The 18,282-nt window shown below is 56.9% G+C and overlaps 2 protein-coding genes across 3 annotated transcripts in view; one reads left to right on the forward strand and one right to left on the reverse strand.

The window, feature by feature from the left end:
• EVC2 (EvC ciliary complex subunit 2) overlaps positions 1-1,887 on the forward strand; it is an 85,520-nt gene extending 83,633 nt beyond the window's left edge. Inside the window, exons 19-20 of the mRNA XM_036281223.1 lie at positions 10-111; positions 1,407-1,887. Coding sequence (XP_036137116.1) covers positions 10-111; positions 1,407-1,677 — 373 coding nt within the window. The 3' untranslated portion in view covers positions 1,678-1,887. The remainder of the gene's footprint in view (positions 1-9; positions 112-1,406) is intronic.
• Positions 1,888-16,967: 15,080 nt separating this feature from the next.
• Positions 16,968-18,282, reverse strand: part of STK32B (serine/threonine kinase 32B) — a 203,719-nt gene continuing 202,404 nt past the window's right edge. For both annotated transcript variants that reach the window (XM_036278097.1, XM_036278103.1), the window contains one exon: positions 16,968-17,106. In XM_036278097.1, the coding sequence (XP_036133990.1) occupies positions 16,968-17,106 (139 nt within the window). The remainder of the gene's footprint in view (positions 17,107-18,282) is intronic.

The raw sequence follows: 18,282 nt of genomic DNA on the forward strand, positions 1-18,282 counted from the left end.
TGCCTCCAGGAGACGCCAGGGCTGGTGGCGGGCCCTGGAGAGCAGTCTGCGCGGAGAGCTGGCAGGCAGAGGCTTGGAGAGGATGCGGAGGGCCCGCCAGAGGAAGGAGAGGTAATGACCGGCGCCTGCTGGGTGGGCTGGGAGGGGGGCCGAGGAGGGGACCGTTCCTTCCTAAGGACCACGGCCTGTCCTCAGGAGCGGAAGGTAAGCCTCGAGCTGTCAGCGGGAGGGTGTTCGTTTATCCTGTGTTAGCATCGGGATTGCTGTGCTTTTTGTTTAACCAGCGCACATGGTAACGGGATAGCGTTCGAAGGACAGTAACTCCGTGCAGCTGGTCCGATGGTTGACGCTGCCCATCCTGTTGCACTGAGCCTCCCAGCTTTCCAGAAAGGGGGGGCGATCAAACCGGAGCTTGGGGAGGTCAGAAGAAGGGGCCTAGCTGTAAACAGTGGCCCGGGGGCTTGGGGCATCTACCCCCTTAATTTCCCTGAATTCCCAGACCAAAGCCTCTCCTCTGGCGGGTGCCTCTCCTTTACCGTGCGGCCGCGCACCCGGAGAGCGGGGCGCGCTGGGGAGAGTGGTTGCAGAGGCCTGCAGCTGACCAGGGGTCTCCGGTGATGCCCACTGGGGAAGGTTGGGAGAAACAGGAACATCAAGTGGATTCATGATGGGTATCCAGCGTGTGCCCTGGGAACAGGGGTGTCCAGGGCGGTGTCTAACCTGCGGGCTCCACTCCCCTAATTTCTCAGCGACAAGGTGAAGGTGCTGAGGCCATGCCCCCTTAATTCCATGAGAAAAGTCTGGGAGGCATGGATAAAAGGCTGCGAATCAGAATGTAGTCCCCAAGAACTTGGATCAGGATATCGAGCCCACGCCGAGAAAATGAGACCCGGGTTGTTACAGATGTCGGCGCCCCAGTAAAGGACCGGGATTAGTCGGGGAGCGAAGGCGTTTCGGGGCCGCCGTCCCAAAGCATGTCCCTGTCTCCCGCTCCAAGCCCATTTTGCCTGACTGCTGCTGCCTTGGAGTCAGGTTTGCTCAGCTGCTTTTAGTGTGAGGACCACCGGCCGAGGTGTCCTGGGCTAGGGAGGGAGCCCTGCTGTGCAGCAGGGCCATTCCCACGGGGTCAGTACCCCCACGGTGGCGGATTTCAGGTGAACCCTGAGATCAACGACAGGCTCACAAAACCTGAGAATGTGACAGCCGTGAGTCGGTGAGAGTTGTCTGCAGCTCGTCACCGCCACAGGCTAATTTCGGGGGCCAGTCTGACCAGCAAGGAAACCTTTCTTTAAAACGGTGCTTGACTGGGGATCTCGGGACCAAAAGGGGGTTCTCCTGGGGAACTCAGGACATTCCGGAGTGTCAGTTGCCAAAAATGTCCAACGCGATCTTCGTTCTTTCCCCAGCGTACTGAAGAAGACGTGTCCCCCTCTCAGGGAGAGGATGGCGTCCTCTGGGAAAGGGGGGTGGCCACACCTGTCCCTGGAGCCCAGCCGGGAACTGGTTCCCGTGCCCATTGTAGAGGCAGAGAGCATCGACTTACTGAACACCGGCGAGAAGCTCTTTATATTCAGAAACCCGAAGGAGCCGGACATCTCGCTGCACGTCCCTCCCAGGAGAAAGAAGAAGAACTTTCTGAACGCCAAGAAGTCCGCCTGGGCCTCGGGCCTGGGCTAGCCGTAAGCAAAGTACCAGGGAGTCGGGGACAGAAAGATGTGTGTTCCCCTGCCCACCTGTGTGTGTTTGCAATGTACAACCTGCCAGTACGTATCGCACACGGAAGACAGACACACCAACGGGGGTCCTTCCCTACTCTCCCGGACCCTGTTTACTGTTCTCATGAGTTTGCAGGTGGCCCCTCTCTTTGGCATCACAGGGATGTAATGAGACCCGAGGCCACCGGGCCGACTCGTGTCCCACGGTCTCTGCGTGATGGGCCGGGCGTCGAAGGCAAAGCCCTCTCTTACATTTCATGTTTGTTACATACTCCGTTTGTATCTAAAGCATCTTCAACAATAAATGTATTTTACACAAGCTTTTCTCGGCGGAACTCACCTTTGCTGGGTGTGGGACCATCTGCTTTTCGCCGCGTCTCTGTTTCAGTCACACGTGTGCCACAGAGATTTGCCCTCTGTCGTTCCTGCGGCCAGAAAACGTCTCCAGTTCAAAGAAGTTATGTCTCCCTCTTTACAAAGAGGGACTTCGGTGTCTTGAGAAGGTGAGGCGACGTGTGTAAGTTTGTAAAGCTAGTAAGGAGCAAAATCGGGGTTCCCTCTCCGTGGCCCCAACCTTGTCCTTCCTCCCGGGCTCAGCCCACGGACACACGGCAGCCCTCAGTCGTAGGCCAGCGAATGCACACGGGTCCTCCTCCCTCACTTGTGTCCTGCCCCCTCCGTCCTCACAGAGTGAGGCCCCTGACGTCTCGCTGGGGCGGGACCAGGTCGTGGGATGCGCTGTTCTTCTCTGTGGGTGGAAGATGATTGGGAAGGAGCCCATCACCCGCAGAGCGAAGGAGGGGGCTCCCTGGGGAGCACCTGTTACATTCGAGTTGCTGTCGAGCTTCCACCTGCTGTACCCCACTTTGCAGTCCTCACCGATCCCCCAGCACGGAGGGGGCACTACTCCCCTGCAGAGCCAGGGAGGCTGAGTTGCGGGTAAGTCACTCGCCAGCTTTCACACCACCTGTGAGGGAGGGAGCCCGGGTTTGAACCCCGGTCTCCCAACTTTCAAATCCTTACCCGGCCAAGACATCACAGCTCCTTTGGCAACGTGAAGGCCAGGCCTCGTTTGCAGCTCCCATGAGCATGGGTGCACCACGGCGGACAGGGACCTTGGCCGGGGGTGCATTTCTTCCAGGCAGCCACTGCCCTGTCACCATGGAAACACTGTGTGCATCAGTCGTCACTTACTATTACGGAGTACTACTCAGCTGTAAGCATAACCACACACTGTTCGGGCACCTGTCGACGGACGTTGAGTTGTTCCAGGTTGTGCTGGGATAGCGAAGCTGCGGGGAACTCGGTGTGGGCGTGTGCCCTCACCCCTGGGTGCACGGCCAGGCGCGGGACAGTGTGCATTAGACCGAGAGCGTCTGCCCGGCTCTTCCCAAAGTGCAGCAGTTGACAAGCTCGTGTATGTGAATTCCAGTCCCTGCACATCTCCACCCAGATGAGCACACTCTGGTGCTTTTGTTTTTGGTTTTTAAATCTTCACCCAAGGATATTTTTCCATTTATCTTTTTTTTTTTTTCATCCTCACCCGAGGACATTTTCTATTTTTTGTTCAGATAGAGCGGGAGGGAGAGAGAGGAAGAGAGAGAGAGAGAAACATCGATGTGAAAGGGACACATCGAGTGGCTGCCACCTGCACGACCAACCAGGGCCGGGGACAAACTGCAACCGAGGTACGTGCCCTTAGCGGGAACCGAACCCGGGTCTCTCTGTACCGCAGGCCGATGCTCTAACCGCTGAGTCAAACCAGCCAGGGCTCCATTTATCTTTTAGATAGAGTGGGAGGGAGGTAGAGAGAAACAGTGATGCAAGAGAGACACATCGACTGGCCACCTCCTGCACAACCCCAGCTGGGGCCGGGGACCAAACCGCAACCAAGACACGTGCCCTTGACCGGAATCGAACCTGTGACTGCGGTCTGAGCTGATGCCCTAACCGCTGAGCCAAACTGGCCAGGACTACACTCATTCTTTTTTATCCTCACCCAAGGACATCTTTGCATTTATCTTTAGATAGAGCTGGAGGATGGGGTGAGAGAGAGAGAAACATTGATCGGCTGCCTCCCTACGTGCCCCAACTGGGGATTGAACCCAAAGACTTTTTTCCTTTGTGTGCAGGATGAATTGGCAACCAACAGAGCCGGCTGTCCAGGGCTTGATTGGTTTTTAATAAATATTAAATCAATGTTGTGTTCTTGGGATAAACCCAACTTGGTTATGATATACTATCCTCTTCAGATATATTATTGATTTCTATTTGCTAAAATTTTGTTAACTTTTGCATCTAAGTTCATGAAGAAAAGTGGTCTGTTGCTGTCTCTTCCTGTAATGTCTTTTTGGTTTTGGAATCAAGGTATTGCTGACCTCATAAAACGAGTTGGAAAATATATTCTTCGCTTTTCTGGAAGACTCTGGGGACAACTGGAATTACTATTTTTTTCATGAAATATTTGGTCAGATTCACCAGTGAATTTTGGTGCCTGGAGTTCTTATTATTGGAAGGTTGTTTTTTTTTTTAACTGAAAATGTCATTTCTTTAAAGATATCGAATATATCACATTATCTGTTTCTTTTGAATTCCCTTTGATAGTTTGTGTCTTTCAAGGAATTTTTCCATCTCCTCTAAGTTGTTTAATTTATTGGCATAAAGCTGTCCATCGTGTTTCCTTATTACCCTTTCATTTCTGTGGGATTTGTAGTGATATCACCACTCTGATCGCGGTCATCTGTCTTCTTTATTTCTTTTACTGATCGGACTGGCTGGAGGCTCATCCATGTCATCTTTTCAAAGAACAGGCTTTTCGTTTTATTGGCTTCCTCCACTGTTTTTTCTTGAATTGATCTCTGCTTTTATCTTGGTTATTTCCTTTGGTCTACATACTTCAGGTTTAATTTCCTCTTTATTTCCTACTTTCTTAAGGGGGAATCTGAGGTCATAGACTTGAGATCTTTCTTCTTTTCTTACCTAGGCATTTAGTGCTATAAATGTCCCTCAAAGAAATGTGTTAGGACAGCCAACAAATTTCTTTCTTTTTAATCCTCACCGGGGGATATTTTTCTATTTATCTTCAGATAGAGTGGAAGGGGGGGAAGGAAGAGAGAGAGAAACATTGATGTGAGAGGGACACATCGACTGGCTGCCTCCCACACGACCCCGACCAGAGCCGGGGACGAACTGCAACTGAGATACGTGCCCTTGGCCGGAATCGAACCCGTGACTCATTGGTCTGCGGGCCGGTGCTCTAACTGCTGAGCCAAACCGGCCTGGGCTCAGCCAACAAATTTCAATAGTGTCAGCCCCGGGTTGAGTTTAGTCGATGACTTCTCCTCATTCTGCATCATGTTTTCTGCTTCTCTACCTGCCTGGTATTTCTTAATAGAATGCCGGTTAGCTTGCCAGGTGCTAGATATATTTGTATTCTTATAAATAACCTTGAGCTTTGTTCTGGGGAACAGTTCAGCACTTGGAAACCTTGCGATCCTTGGGAGTCTGGTTTGTAAGGGTCGTTAGCTGGGGCCTAGGGCAGTGTTTCGTCGGTGACCACTATCCCCGGTTATTGAGACACGGTTCTGAGGACGCTACAGGATGAGCCCCGACTTACAGGGTTTTCCGGTCTGGTTGGTGGGAAGCAGCCCCGTTCCCAGCCCTGTGTGAGCGCTGACACCGCTCCCGCCAAACCTGCCCCGGGGCGCGCTCCCTGGCCTCACGCGGGTTTCCTGACGCGCATGCGGGGTCGGCGCTTCCTGCAGAGGAGGGTGGCCCTTCGCAGGCCTCTGGGCTTGCCCCCCGCTGTCCTGCCCTCAGGTGGCAGTCTGGCCCCCTGAGCTTTGTAGACGCTCATCTCCTAAACTTGGGGACCCCCAGGCTCCACCTGGGCTCCCTTCCCTGCAGCAGAGTCTAGAATGTCTCTCCAGGCAGAAGGGGCGGTGACCACAGGGATCACCTCACTGGTGTCCACAAGGTCGGTGTCCTCTACTGCCTCACGTCCAGGCCTTGAAAACTATTGTTTTCTACCTTTTGTCAATTGTAAAAAATGATCCAAGTGAGAGAAATCGGGTCCTTGTTGCACAGTTGGGTACAAGCTTCAAGCTAAAGTAGTTTTAAAGATAAAGATAACTTACCTTTCTCGTATCAGCAAGTTCATTACCTTTCCACACCACTAAGATTCTTTTCCTTTTTCTGTGAATTTGCTTATTCCCTTCTTGGCTCGTTTTTCTCTTTGTAGGATTTTTCCTTCTCCCATGGTTTTGGGAAACTCTATAGAGACTTGTATGTTAGGGATAACAACTCCTTGTTAATACTGTGCTTTAAATTCCAGATATTTTCCAAGAGTAACATTTGTCACTTGAATTTTTATGTGTTTTTGTCATGAAAATGTTTTTACTTATTTTTAAGATATTGTTCCTATTACTTCTAAATTATTCAATGTATTTCTTTAAAAAAAAAAAGCAAACACCATGAATAAGCACATGAGGTGGGAATCAAGCAAAACAGGTAAACTCTTGAAGCATCTCTTGGCGGAGGGACACTAAGATCCTGATGGAACAGCCACACTCAGTACCCAGACTTGATTCAGGGAATAATAAGAAGATCTTTGAAATACATTTGCATTGACCATGTGCAGAAACCCATGTTAGAAATCAGCTGCTAAAGTCGAATGAGGTCAGCTGCTGCATGTTGAATTCAGTAGTTCCTCCGTGCAAAGCTCTGGTGACAGTGAAATGGTGGGAGCCCAGGCCGGGGGGACACACGTGGCCTCGGCAGAGAAGCATGCCGCGGGGAGGGGGCCACCGTCTGCGGAGCCCCTGCTTCGTGTCAGACGCAGGACAGGAGACGACAGCCGTGTGGGAGTCACCCTGTAGCGTCACCCTGTGTGTGGCTGCCTGGCCTTCCGAATTCCCATTCCAAGTTCGGAAAAAGTCTCTCCTCGTGCCACCTGCACCCCCCCCCCCCCCACCAGAGGCAGAACTCGCCCTCCCACTTCCCTTGCACACCCATGGCACACCCGGGCAGGCATGGGACTCCGGCTCCACCAATTAGATGCGCCCACGGAAACCTCGACTGGGACGAGAGAGGATGGGATGAGCGAGCACGCAGGGACGTAGGGAAATCCACTCCCAGGAGGATCCGCGGGCTCCTTTCACAGAGGGGCGGGGCCGGTCCCCGTGCAGCCTCCAGTGGGCCTGGGGAGCTAGCATGTCTCAGCTCAGTGAGTGGCAGTGGCCCAGCCTCACCAGAGGTGACCAGAGGGGGTTGGGACATTGTTCCTGGGTGGTGTAGCCACCAAGCCTCATCCTCAGGCCCTTTGGGGGTCTGGGAGGTCCCCAGTATCTTTAAGTTAGTGCCGGAACACCTCTGGCCACTGCCCAGTATTGCAGGCTGGTCAGTAAGGAGACGCGTTTGAAATCTGCAGCTTCATCACAACGGACTGAAGCAAAGGAGATAAATAAGAAAAGAGCCTCCTTGTTTTCCTTCGACAATCGAGGTGGGAGAAAGCAAAGCCTGTGTTAGGGCCACCGCCGGCCTTTGAGAAGGAAATTGAGCTTTTCCACCAGCCGGATGCGCTGCCGAGTGACGGGCCGCGACGAGGTGCAGAGGAAAGCAGGGCATCGAACCGCTCCGCCCGCCCGCCCGGGGCATATGCAGACCGCCAGCCTTCACACGCACCCGTCCCTAGGATACCCTGCAGGCTGCCCCGGGGAGGTGTTCGAAGTCACCCACAGCAGCCAGACCTGTGAATCTGATAAGTGCGCAGGAGGTGGTTTCCCACCCCCAGCAAGATCACAGGAAATTTGTTGGCACTGAATGCAATGCTCGGGAAGAAGAATCTGCAGAAGCGATCGTTAACCCTTCAGTTCCCACTGCCGTGAGTCAGGTCCTCGTGGGAAAGGCTGGACACGTGGATGGACGGTGCAAAACCCCAGCCTCACTGTTCTGTGGTGCCTCACAATTTTCAAAGCCCATTCATCCATCCGTCCATCCATCCATCCATCCATCCATCCATCCAACCAAGAGCTAACACACCTACTGTGTGCCAGGCACTGTTCTAGGAGCAGTACGCAGGACGTGCAAATCCCTGCCCTCCATGGAGACGGCTCATATCACACTCTTGCTGCTGGTACGACAGCTCTCTTGAATAACTACTATCAATCTCTGTCAAAAATTGCAGTGCATGCCACGCAGCCTGGATCCCGCCCCGGTTTGTTCTCCACAAAGCAGCCAGGCTGGTCTCTTTAAAGATGCAAATCGCTTCTTGCTTAAAATCCTCCAATGGCTCCTCATGACTCCTAAGAATACGATCCAGATTCTCTCCATGGCCTGCAAGGCCCTGGATCTGGCTTCTCTCTGACCCCATCTTCCATCTCTACCTCCCTTGCTCCCCTGAAGTCAGCCACCTTTGTCTTCTTTCTGTCCTTCCAATGAGCCAAGCTAGGTCCTGCCACAGGACCTTGGCACATCTGCTCCGGAACACTGTCCTGTCCATCTATTTCCTGCCACTTTTCCGGTTTCAGCTCGGGCATTACCTGCTCAGAGAGGCCTTCCCACCCATGCATCTTCCCCCCAACACCTGGTTTCTCGTTCCCATGGTGCTCTCTGTCACTAGCCATGGAAATGGCTTGGCTGACAGTAGCGGTGGTGGAGGGGAACAGCGGCCTGCCCTGTCGGACACACTGGCCTGTTCTGTCCTTACCAGCTGCCTGGCCTGAGACGAGCTTCTTCTGTGAAGATGTAAGTCAGGCCCTGTGCTTCCTCTGCTCAAAGCCTCCTAAGGGCTTCCGGACTCAGACAGAGAATGCGGCCCACCTTTCTCTGCCCCGGAAAGCCATACCAACTGTCCTGTTACCTGCCTGCCCTCTTCTCCCTCTTCTCCCCTCTTACTCTGCTCCAGCCACTCTGGCCCTTGAGCCGCCAGACATGCTGCTGCCCCAGGCCCTTTGCACGTGCCGATGCTCTCTCCCTGCAATGCTCTTCTTTCCACCCCCACCGGCTTGCTTCCTCACTGTTTTCAGCCTTCATTCAAATGTCCCATCTCAGTGCGACCTTCCCTGGTGGAAAGTTGCACCTCACCCGCTCCCTCGGCACCTGTCTGCCCTTCCCTCATTCCCTGCGGTATTTTCTCCATAACACTTGTCGGCTTGTAGCGTCTTGTGTCATTACTTGTTTACTTGTTTATTGTCTGTCCCATCACAGTGACCGCATCTGTTTGGTCACTGATGTCTCCTGGCAGCTAGGACACAGGCTCACAGTACACAGACCGTCGAGTGGACGATGGACAAGGTCAGCCTCCTCTCTCCTCACCGTGCAGTGGGCGGTGAGAGCCCCTTCCTGACGGGAGGGTTGTGAGGCTCCCCGGGCGAAGGCACCCCCCTGCCAGTCCCCAGTCCTAGAGAGCACTACAGAGTGTGTGCTTAGCAGGCACCGTCTCACGAACCGTCACAGGTCTTGCCTGCAAAGCTGGGATGGGGAGACACCGCGGATGAAGCTGGACCCCTAAAATAGTTGACATCCCGTTGAAAAGAGCTCAGGTTTTGAGGCAGACGGCTCTGGGTTCTAATCCGGGGTCTTGTATTACCTGAACCATCTCAAGCGAGTTCTGTACCTCCCTGGACTTCTGTGTTCAATCTCTAAGTGGGAGAAGAGTCCTGTGCACCCTGGATTCGTAGTGAGGCGATGGGTGAGGTCTGGGGCACGCTCCCAGTGGGGTCCCCCGGGTGGGAAGGCATCCTGTCACATCGGACGGGAAGGGGCCCTGCGGGGTGAGGCCCTGTGCTGCCGCCCGCCCCTCCTCGGCCGGCTTCTCTCGGTGGGAACTGACAAGAACGCTCCGCAGGCTGGGAAAGGCCACTCACATCCCCTGAGCTTGTCCCCTTGAGCTCTCCGTTGATGCTCAGTTTGATTTTCTCAAGAAAACAAGAGAAAAACTTGATAAACAAAACCGTGAGAAAAAAATCCTGCTTCTTAAAGACAAGACCGAGGGACTGGACTCTTCTCTGGGAGCCTTTCCGTGGGTGGGCTCTGAGCGCTTGTTCCCAGGGGAACGGGCACCAAGGCGGGAAGCTCAGGGACCCCGGGGCCAGCCACCTGCCATCAGACGTGACACTTGGGTCCTACGCCCGAAGACAGCACAGGGCCTGTGAGAAGCAGGGCGGGAGCGGTCCCCGGGATGGCTGAAGCGCCCCCCACCTTCGACGGCCGACCGAATTCATCCAGGAAGCTGGCCCTGCCCTGCGTACGGCGCGCCGACCAGGAGTCACAGGTGTCCTGTTGCCTCCTGAAGCCAGGGCTGCGATGTTTGTTACGCTGCAGCACCCCTAATGGCCCCCAACTCTGTCCCCTTAGGTCAGACTCCCAGGTGCAGAGCCTGGGTCCAGGATTTGGGCCCAAGTGGTTTATTATGAAAGGGGTCCTGCCCTGGCCGGTTTGGCTCAGCGGTTAGAGCGTCGGCTGCAGACCAGAGTCTCGGGTTTGATTCCGGTCAAGGGCACATACTTCAGTTGCCCTGGTTGGGGTCGTGCAGGAGGCAACCAGTCGATGTGTCTCTCTCACATTGATGTTTCTCTCTCTCTCCCTCCCTCTCTATCTGAAAATAAATGGAAGAATATCCTCGGGTGAGGATTTAAAAAGACAAGAAAAGAAAGTGGTCCTGGACAGTCCTAGTAATGGAGGGGGGCACAGGCTGTGGCCTCGGGTGACACCCAGCTTCAGCCCCTTGTTGACAGGGGCACCGAAGCAGAGATCACATCCCAGAGTTCGTCCACCCAGGCGACGGTGCGGCCTGTTCCCTGCCCGTTGTCGTCTGCGACATGGCCTGGCGTTCCCCGTCCTTCCCGGAACGTTCCTCAGCTGCGTGTCTGATGTGTCTCAGGAGTGACCACGGCCGCGGATTCTGACCAAGTGCCCCTCTCACCACCTCTTATCAGGGGCACACACATCGGGGTGGAGGCGGGAGCCCGGGGAGGGAGACGGACAGGAGCCAGTGAATGAACCCGGGGTCCTTCCACTTGGTCTTCGATAGGCAGGCTCCCCAGCAGCTGGGAGCCAGTGAAGAGGGGACAGTCACACGTCCTCCTCGGCCGGGCACATCCATGCTCCACCCATTCCCGTTCCCCCACAGCGAAAGGGGGCTTCGTGGCTGGGTGGGGACCTGCACCACCAGTGGTCAGTGTCAGTGATGGGGGGCTGCTGTGCTAAGCACCTCGAGCTAGCAGGAGCTGAGGTCACATTCTGGGAAGAATCGGGCCCTGCTAAGGCTTTGGGGGTGGGCTTCTGGCTTCGGCTGGAACTTCTCCGGGCCTCCGGCCTCCGGGCTGGGCTTTGGGGCTGCTACGGCTGGTCATTCGCTGACTCCTGTTCTGCTCGTTTCCTGAGCGCCCCAAGAACTGATGGGAGCTGGGGAGGTGGGGGAGGCCGATCTGCAGAACAGGACTCAGGATTGTCTTGTCTTGTCCAGAACACCGTCCGAGAACCCCCAGTCACCCTTGTCATACAGAGTTGACTGTGACCTGAATTCCTGTTTAGAAAATGCCATTGAATGAAGCATCGAGGATGGTTGTAAAATAGAGTCTTAGAGTTAGGACGGTGGAGGCGGGTCTGTGCGTAACTCCCAGCTCCCCTCTGCCGAGAGGAAAGAATTAGTGTGTGTTTGGGGGGCGGGTGGGAAAGGCACAAAGAGCCGAGACTCGGGGAGGGAAACCCATGCGTGGTGTCTGTCTGCGATGCCCAGAAGCCGCCACTTGTTCTTGGCGACAGTCAGTACTTAAGCACCAGGATTCCACGGTCAAGGTCGGAAGAGGAGACTTCAGCAGGCACCCCGAGGGCTGAATCATCAAGGTGACAGGCTTTTCCCAAACGGCCCAGGTTGGGCATGTTCGGGCTCCTTCCATGTCCACGGCCGGGCCGCCCTGTGTGGGGTCTGCTGGGCCTAGTCCACCTGCTGGAGGGCACGGCCTGGAGTGGGCGGGCGGGGCACGCAGCCCGTGGTGGCCCAGTGTGGTCTGTGCCCAAAGCAGACACTAGACAGAGGGCTGCTGGTGGGACCTCATAGTGCGGGAAGGAAGAAGACAGGGTGACCTTCAATAATACCCGACTGGGAAGGGGTGGTGACAAGGGTCCACAGAGGAGGGACCATGGATTTCTCTGCAAATCCTTTCCCGCGGGGACCCCTGGGGCTGAATGGCCAGCGAGCCGGGCCAGGTACGTTCTCTGCCTGCCCCTTACCGTCCCGGTGCGTTCTCTGCACCAGAGGCCAGCACACTTTCTGTAAAGGGCCAGGTGCGTTCTCCGCCTGCCCCGTACCGTCCCGGTGTGTCCTCTGCACCAGAGGCCAGCACACTTTCTGTAAAGGGCCAGGTGCGTTCTCCGCCTGCCCCGTACCGTCCCGGTGTGTCCTCTGCACCAGAGGCCAGCACACTTTCTGTAAAGGGCCAGGTGCGTTCTCCGCCTGCCCCGTACCGTCCCGGTGTGTCCTCTGCACCAGAGGCCAGCACACTTTCTGTAAAGGGCCAGGTGCGTTCTCCGCCTGCCCCGTACCGTCCCGGTGTGTCCTCTGCACCAGAGGCCAGCACACTTTCTGTAAAGGGCCAGGTGGCAAGTATGTTCAGCTCAGCAGACCATGTGGACTCTGCTGCAACCATCCCCCTCTGCAGGGGTGTGTGTGTGGGGGGAGGTGGCCAGGTTGGTCTGAGGGCAGAAGGGCCCAGATCCTTGTTACTCCAGTGGTTCCCCCCCCCCCCCGCCCGATTATCGGCAGGTCCTGGAGGTTGTTAGTGATGCAGAATCTCGGCCCCCAGGTCCCTCCCGAGACAGCCGCAGAAGTCACTGCCGCAGAGTGGCCCCAGTTTTGCTGTCTGGACAGTGGACATGGTCCATATGCCCAGCTGGCTGGGAAGGGTACGGAGTCCCAAGGCCTCTCGGGGCCCCTGGGGAAGGAGCAGGCCCTGGCCCTGCCCAAGGGCTCTGGTGGCATCGCAGGAAAGTGACGTCTCGCTCGGCAGAGGCTCTTCTTGGCACGGAGCTGGGCTAACACGGGCACTCTCGAGCCTGAGCTGACCCCGTCGATGCCGCGGAAAGGGCACAGCAGCCGTGCCCAGCCCTGCTCACCGTGACGCTCAGGTTGGGGACTTGCTGAGGCCACACAGTGGATGGGGGCCGATTGGAGCCCAGGCCTCCCCCCACCGCAGCCAGCTCTGGCTGGGCCGCTCCCGCTTGTTGGCTGTGCCCGTTGCTCCGAGGGCCGGTGTGCCCAGTGCGGGTACCTCCCAGCTGTCACTGGAGATTTGGGGCCATGGAAACTGGCCCACCTCCTGAGCTATTGGTACGTGGGCCGAGGACCCTGGAAAGGGAGGTGGACCAGTCCGTGCCTGGAGTGCAGATGGGTACAGACCTGTCTGACAGGTGGGCTTAAGGAAGTGGAGAGACGGGGGCCGCGTAGATCAGGAGGCAGGGACCCCAGGCTCCAGGGGACACTGTGTGGGGCCTTCCAGGGACTGGCTCCACCTCAGCTCAGGGGTCCGAGAAGGCGAGGGAGGAGGAGAAATGAAAGTGGAGTTGCCCGAGCCTGAGAGCCCTGGGTTAGAAGCAACTTTGAAAGAGCTGATTTTAACGAGTCAAAGCTGCGTCCCTACTGGCTGGAGAGGGCGGGAAGGGGTGGAGGTCGTAGCAGGAGCCCGGAGTGAGGGTCCTGGCTCGTGGGCGGTCGGAGCCCTGGTGGTCAACGCAGCAGCAGCAGCAGGACACAGGCCGTGGCAGCACGTGGTCCTGAGGGGCTCTCCCTGTCCCGCGGGTGGGGAGGGGCCGCCGGCTCACAGGAAGGGAAGCTGTGGTTGCTCAGGCGTATTCGGGGATGAGGATGCTGGGCGACATACCAGAGCATCTGCCGGTAAGTGGGAAGGGACTCAGGGCATCCAGCTTTGGGTTGATCACCTCTAAATACGGCCGAGTTTTACCGACAGAACGCTGGGAGATATTTTGGTGGAGGTAGGAGCCCTGTGGATGCCACAGCCCTACGACTTGTCCTAGTGACCCCGCATTTCAGATCAGAGGGGAATCGAACCCGAGCGCTGGCAGGGGTACGGGTCTCATCGCATTCCTGGCCAGTGCTGGGCGGGGCTCCGCAGCTGAGGAAGGATCGGATGGGGGAGAAGGGAGAACGCACAGGAACTGGGGGCTCGGGGACGTGGCTCTGCAGAGGGGGTGAGGGTTGGGCGCTCCCTTCAGGGACAGCCTTGGGGACAGCACTGGGGACAGGAGAGAGGCCGGACCAGAAGCAGGCCACCAGACGCCAGCCCCACCCCTTGGAGAACCTGTGCCGGGCTCGCCTTCTCCTCCAAAGAACATCGCTCGCCACCTGCCGATGTGGCTCAGTGGTGGAGCGTCGACCCTGCACCAAGAGGTCGCTGGTTCGATTCCTGGTCAGGACACATGTCCAGGTTGTGGGCCTGATCCCCAGGGGGGGTGGGGGGCATGCAGGCAGCCAATCGATGTTCTCTCTCATCGATGTTTCTCTCTCTCCCTCTCCCTTCTTCTCTCTCTAAAGTCAATAAAGAAAATAAAAACAGTTTAAAAGAAGAAAATCATTTCTTGCCTCCGAGAGCCGGTCCTGGGGGGACAGACATGAAGAGGGCTGTCCTCACCCCTGGAGAGCCAGGAGGATGCGCCGGGGCACAGGTGACCCCACCGCACAGGTGGCAGCAGTCAGAGCCGCGCGAAGGTCCCAGAAGACTTGTGCAGTCTGTGCAGGAGGGTGCACCCGGCTTGGGTTCGTGCTGCCCGGAGACCCAGAGGGCGTCTCGGAAGAGGTGGAACCGGCCCTTGAGAAACGCCTGTTTGGACACGTAGCGATGGGAGCTGAGGGGCACCCCAGGTAGAGAAGGCAGGGCAAAGGCCGTGCCCAGGGCAAACCGTGGTCCGTCTGCGCCCACGGGGGCTGGGAGCCGTCTGACCCACTATTGGAGGACATTTTTTTTAAATCCTCACTCGAGGATATTTTTCTATTTATCTTCAGATAGAGCGGGAGCGAGGGAGACAGAGAGAGAAACATTGACGTGAGGGAGACACATCGACTGGCTGCCTCCCACACGATCCCCCCAGGGCCGGGGATGAACCACAACAGAGGGACGTGCCCTTGACCGGAATCGAACCTGCGACTCATTGGTCTGTGGGCCGACGCTCTAACTGCTGAGCCGAACCAGCCAGGGCTCCAGGAAATTTTATGAGTGTTTTTCTTTAGGTGGAGAATATAATGAAGATGATAATAATAGTAACTAATAACATGATGATGATGATAATGTAAATTGGGATCAAGTTGGACAGAGCCTTGAATTGCTAAGTTTGGTTTTATTCTCCGGACAAAGGAAACACATCACCCAGTGGGTCTCCCCTCCCCCACCCGTCTCTCTGTTTCTCGTTAAACTTGAGTCTCAGCGCCGAGAGGACCTGCGATCCCACCCAGCCCCGAGAAGAACAGCGCTGGAGCAAGGCATGTCCAAGAAACGGTTTATTCTGGACGAGGAACAGCGTCGACTTGAACAGAGCCAGGAAGTCCGGCGTCTCTCAGGCTGCGCCCAGCTCCTGCCCCAATTCACGAGTCCACCCCCGGAGAAACCCTACACGCTGCCAGGGTCACAGTGCGGAGGGAGGCAGCCTGGTCACTCCGTCAGGGGACAGCACAGGCCGACGGGAGCGGAGCATGGAAAGGGTGCGAGCCGCGTGGACTTAATGGGCAACATCATGGAGACATCGCCCTAGCTCAGAGGGGAAGACAAGGACCACGTGGAAAATAAAAATCTAAAACCATGCCGCGCACTGAAATGTCTCTTCAGGGACCTACAAGACGCTGCCAGCAGCCCTGGGGATTGAGCTCTGATGTAAAAAGTAAAAACGAAGTTGGATGAAAAACTAAACGCACACGTGAACACTGACAGGAACGTACAGGTATGATCATCACTAGGAACAGAGTTGAAAGAATCCTACACACCGGGACTTACTTCTATGGAAAACTAACCAAATGAGTGATGTGAGACGGTTTCTGCGAATGCTGCTGCTGCTGCTGACCAGTCGTGGCCGCTGTCCAGGGGGGTGCGCGCCGGGTGCCGGGCACACGGGACCTGGTTGCACCATCACGACCCGCATGGTGGGTTATCACCCCGTTTTACGACGAGGAGACTGATGCTCCGGGGGTCCCAAGTGCCCGAGGACCCCTGGTTAGCAAGCAGGAGGGGGACTCTGCTCTCAGGCCCGACGCCAAGTCTAAGCTCATCCCTGGAGCCTCGGCATCTTCAGACCAAAGGCAGGCTGCTCCCTGAGCAGGTCATGAAGCAGCTGCTCTTCCGTGTGGCCCTGGAGTAAACTTTCCGCCAGGACCTGCGCTTCCGCACTTACAACGGGAGTCACCTGGTCAGTGGGGGTCCGCGACACGCTTAAAGACCATCCTGATGAGACGACTTTGTGGCTCTGCACCCTCCCGGAGGAGACACCCGGGAGGGGCTGGGAGTCAGAGTTCTGCTGTGGGACTTGCTTTTGGGAACTGTGATGACAGCACTCTGAGGAGTGACCGATGGTCAGTGACGACCTCGTGAGTGGGTACCTACGTGCCATCTCAGCACCGGGGTGGGGAGGACCTGCTGAAATTAAAAACAGGGTGAGGCAGTCTTCTGTGAATGAGGGGAGAAGTATGTCCACAGCCCCACGCCCTGGGGACCAGGCTGGTCTGCAGGCCCCGCCACCTTCGAAGGCCAGAGAGGCAGGCCCGGCGGAGGATGCCGTGAGGACGGTTCCGGTTTTGCCTCTGCAGAAAGGGCGGACACTCCGATGTTTCCGTGGGCTCTAGGCTGTGGTCTGAGGAGCAGGACAGGTGGGGTGGCAGCTGTGATGGTCTGCTTGCCTGGACGGGGGCACGTCCCACATCGGTTACATTTCGCCTGCGTAAACAATTCTATAAACATCGATGCTCTGCACGTCTGCTGCCCGGCTGGAGTCCCCCAATGGCCTTGTAGTTAGAGGTGGGCAGAGTCGAACCCCTGCAGCAGATGCAGGAAGCACAAGAAGGGCGAGGCTTGTCCAAGGTCGCGCAGGGGATCCTCCGGCAGCTGGGACCGGCACCCGGGCTCCCCGGCTCCAAGCCCAGGGCTCTTTCTGCACCTGACGTTGCCGGGGTGAGACGGGGCCGGCGTGGCGGAGAGGGGCTTGCGGTGGGCAGGGCAGAGATGGGCGCGGGCCTGCTGGGCAGCTGTGGGCGGCTTAGCTCCTGCAGCCCCGGGGGCAGGTGTGGCCCAGGTGGTGGTGGCTGCCCCCGTCCTGGAGCCTGCCCTGGGCCTGACTCCCAGCGTGGCCCTCGGTGTCCACGAGCTGGCCGCCCTGACCCTGCTGTCTCCTCGGCCTGCAAGCAAGCACAGCACAGCCCGCGTCAGTGGGGTCGCGGGGGCAGCGGGTGTCCAAGCAGAGTGCCCGCCCCTGGCCTGGGGAAGCACAGCCCGGCTCAGGGGCACTCAGGTGAGCTACTGCGCACACACAGCCTCGGTTTCTCCTTCTGTAAAGTGGAGACACCAGTGCCCACCGCAGGGCTCCTCGCGAAGCCTAGGGGATCGCGGACGTAACTTGCCTGAGCTCACAGTCAGCAGAGGTGGTGAGACCCACACACCACTCACCCGTACGTTCATTTCGAATGCCCACCGATGGGCGCCCCCACACTGTGCTGGGGAGCAAAGGAAACCTGGGGCAAAGCAGTCATGGAGCTGACCACCTGAGGGGGACACTAATCAGGTGGTCCCACAAAGAAGCGTCGCCACAGGCGAGTGCCCGGACTTAGGAAGTAGCTCCGGAAAGACCGGGACCGGACGGTGACTCTGGACACCGCATTTAGCGCGGGCACGGGTCGCCTTCCCCGTGACGGACGCTGCCAACAGCCCGCTCCTCCTGGTCTTCAAGTCCAGGTTCTCGCAGGGTCGCAGCGTCACTGTGCGGACGGTGCCGGCGAGAAATGAAACCCAGAGCCTGACGAGAGGCAGTGAGAAGTGTCCGGCGGGGAGAACTCGGCCCGGCTCTCGACTCCTGCCTGTCGGGTCATACTTATCTCCGGGCCTCAGGTTCCCCAACCTAAAACAGGCAGAGCCTCCGCGTGGCAGGAGGCTCCAAGGATCGGAGAGACCGTGTGCAATGCCCAGGATGGGGCTGGAAATACTACTAGCGCAATTCTGCCTTGTCGGGAAGTCACAGGGTTTCGCCCGTCGTGACTGACATGAGTGTGTGGGGTCAGAGTGTGGACCTACAGCCTGGTTTAAGTGAAATGGGCATCCCTGTCACGGACAGGGCAGTGTGGATGATCCCAGGTGAGTACCACACAGTCCACGGCCTTGGACGGATCACAATTATGTGTGTGTGTGTGTGCATGTGCGTATGCGTGTGCATGTGTGTGCATGTATGTGTGTATGCATGTGTGTGTGTGTATGTGCATGTGTGTGTGCGCGCCTATGTATGTGTGCGCACAAGCGATGCCCAGTGTTGCCCTTTGAGCAAGTCCTGATAATGCTGGAATACCAGCGGCAGCGCCATATTT

Source organism: Molossus molossus, unplaced genomic scaffold (assembly GCF_014108415.1).
Source record: "Molossus molossus isolate mMolMol1 unplaced genomic scaffold, mMolMol1.p scaffold_m16_p_1, whole genome shotgun sequence".
Lineage (NCBI taxonomy): Eukaryota > Metazoa > Chordata > Mammalia > Chiroptera > Molossidae > Molossus > Molossus molossus.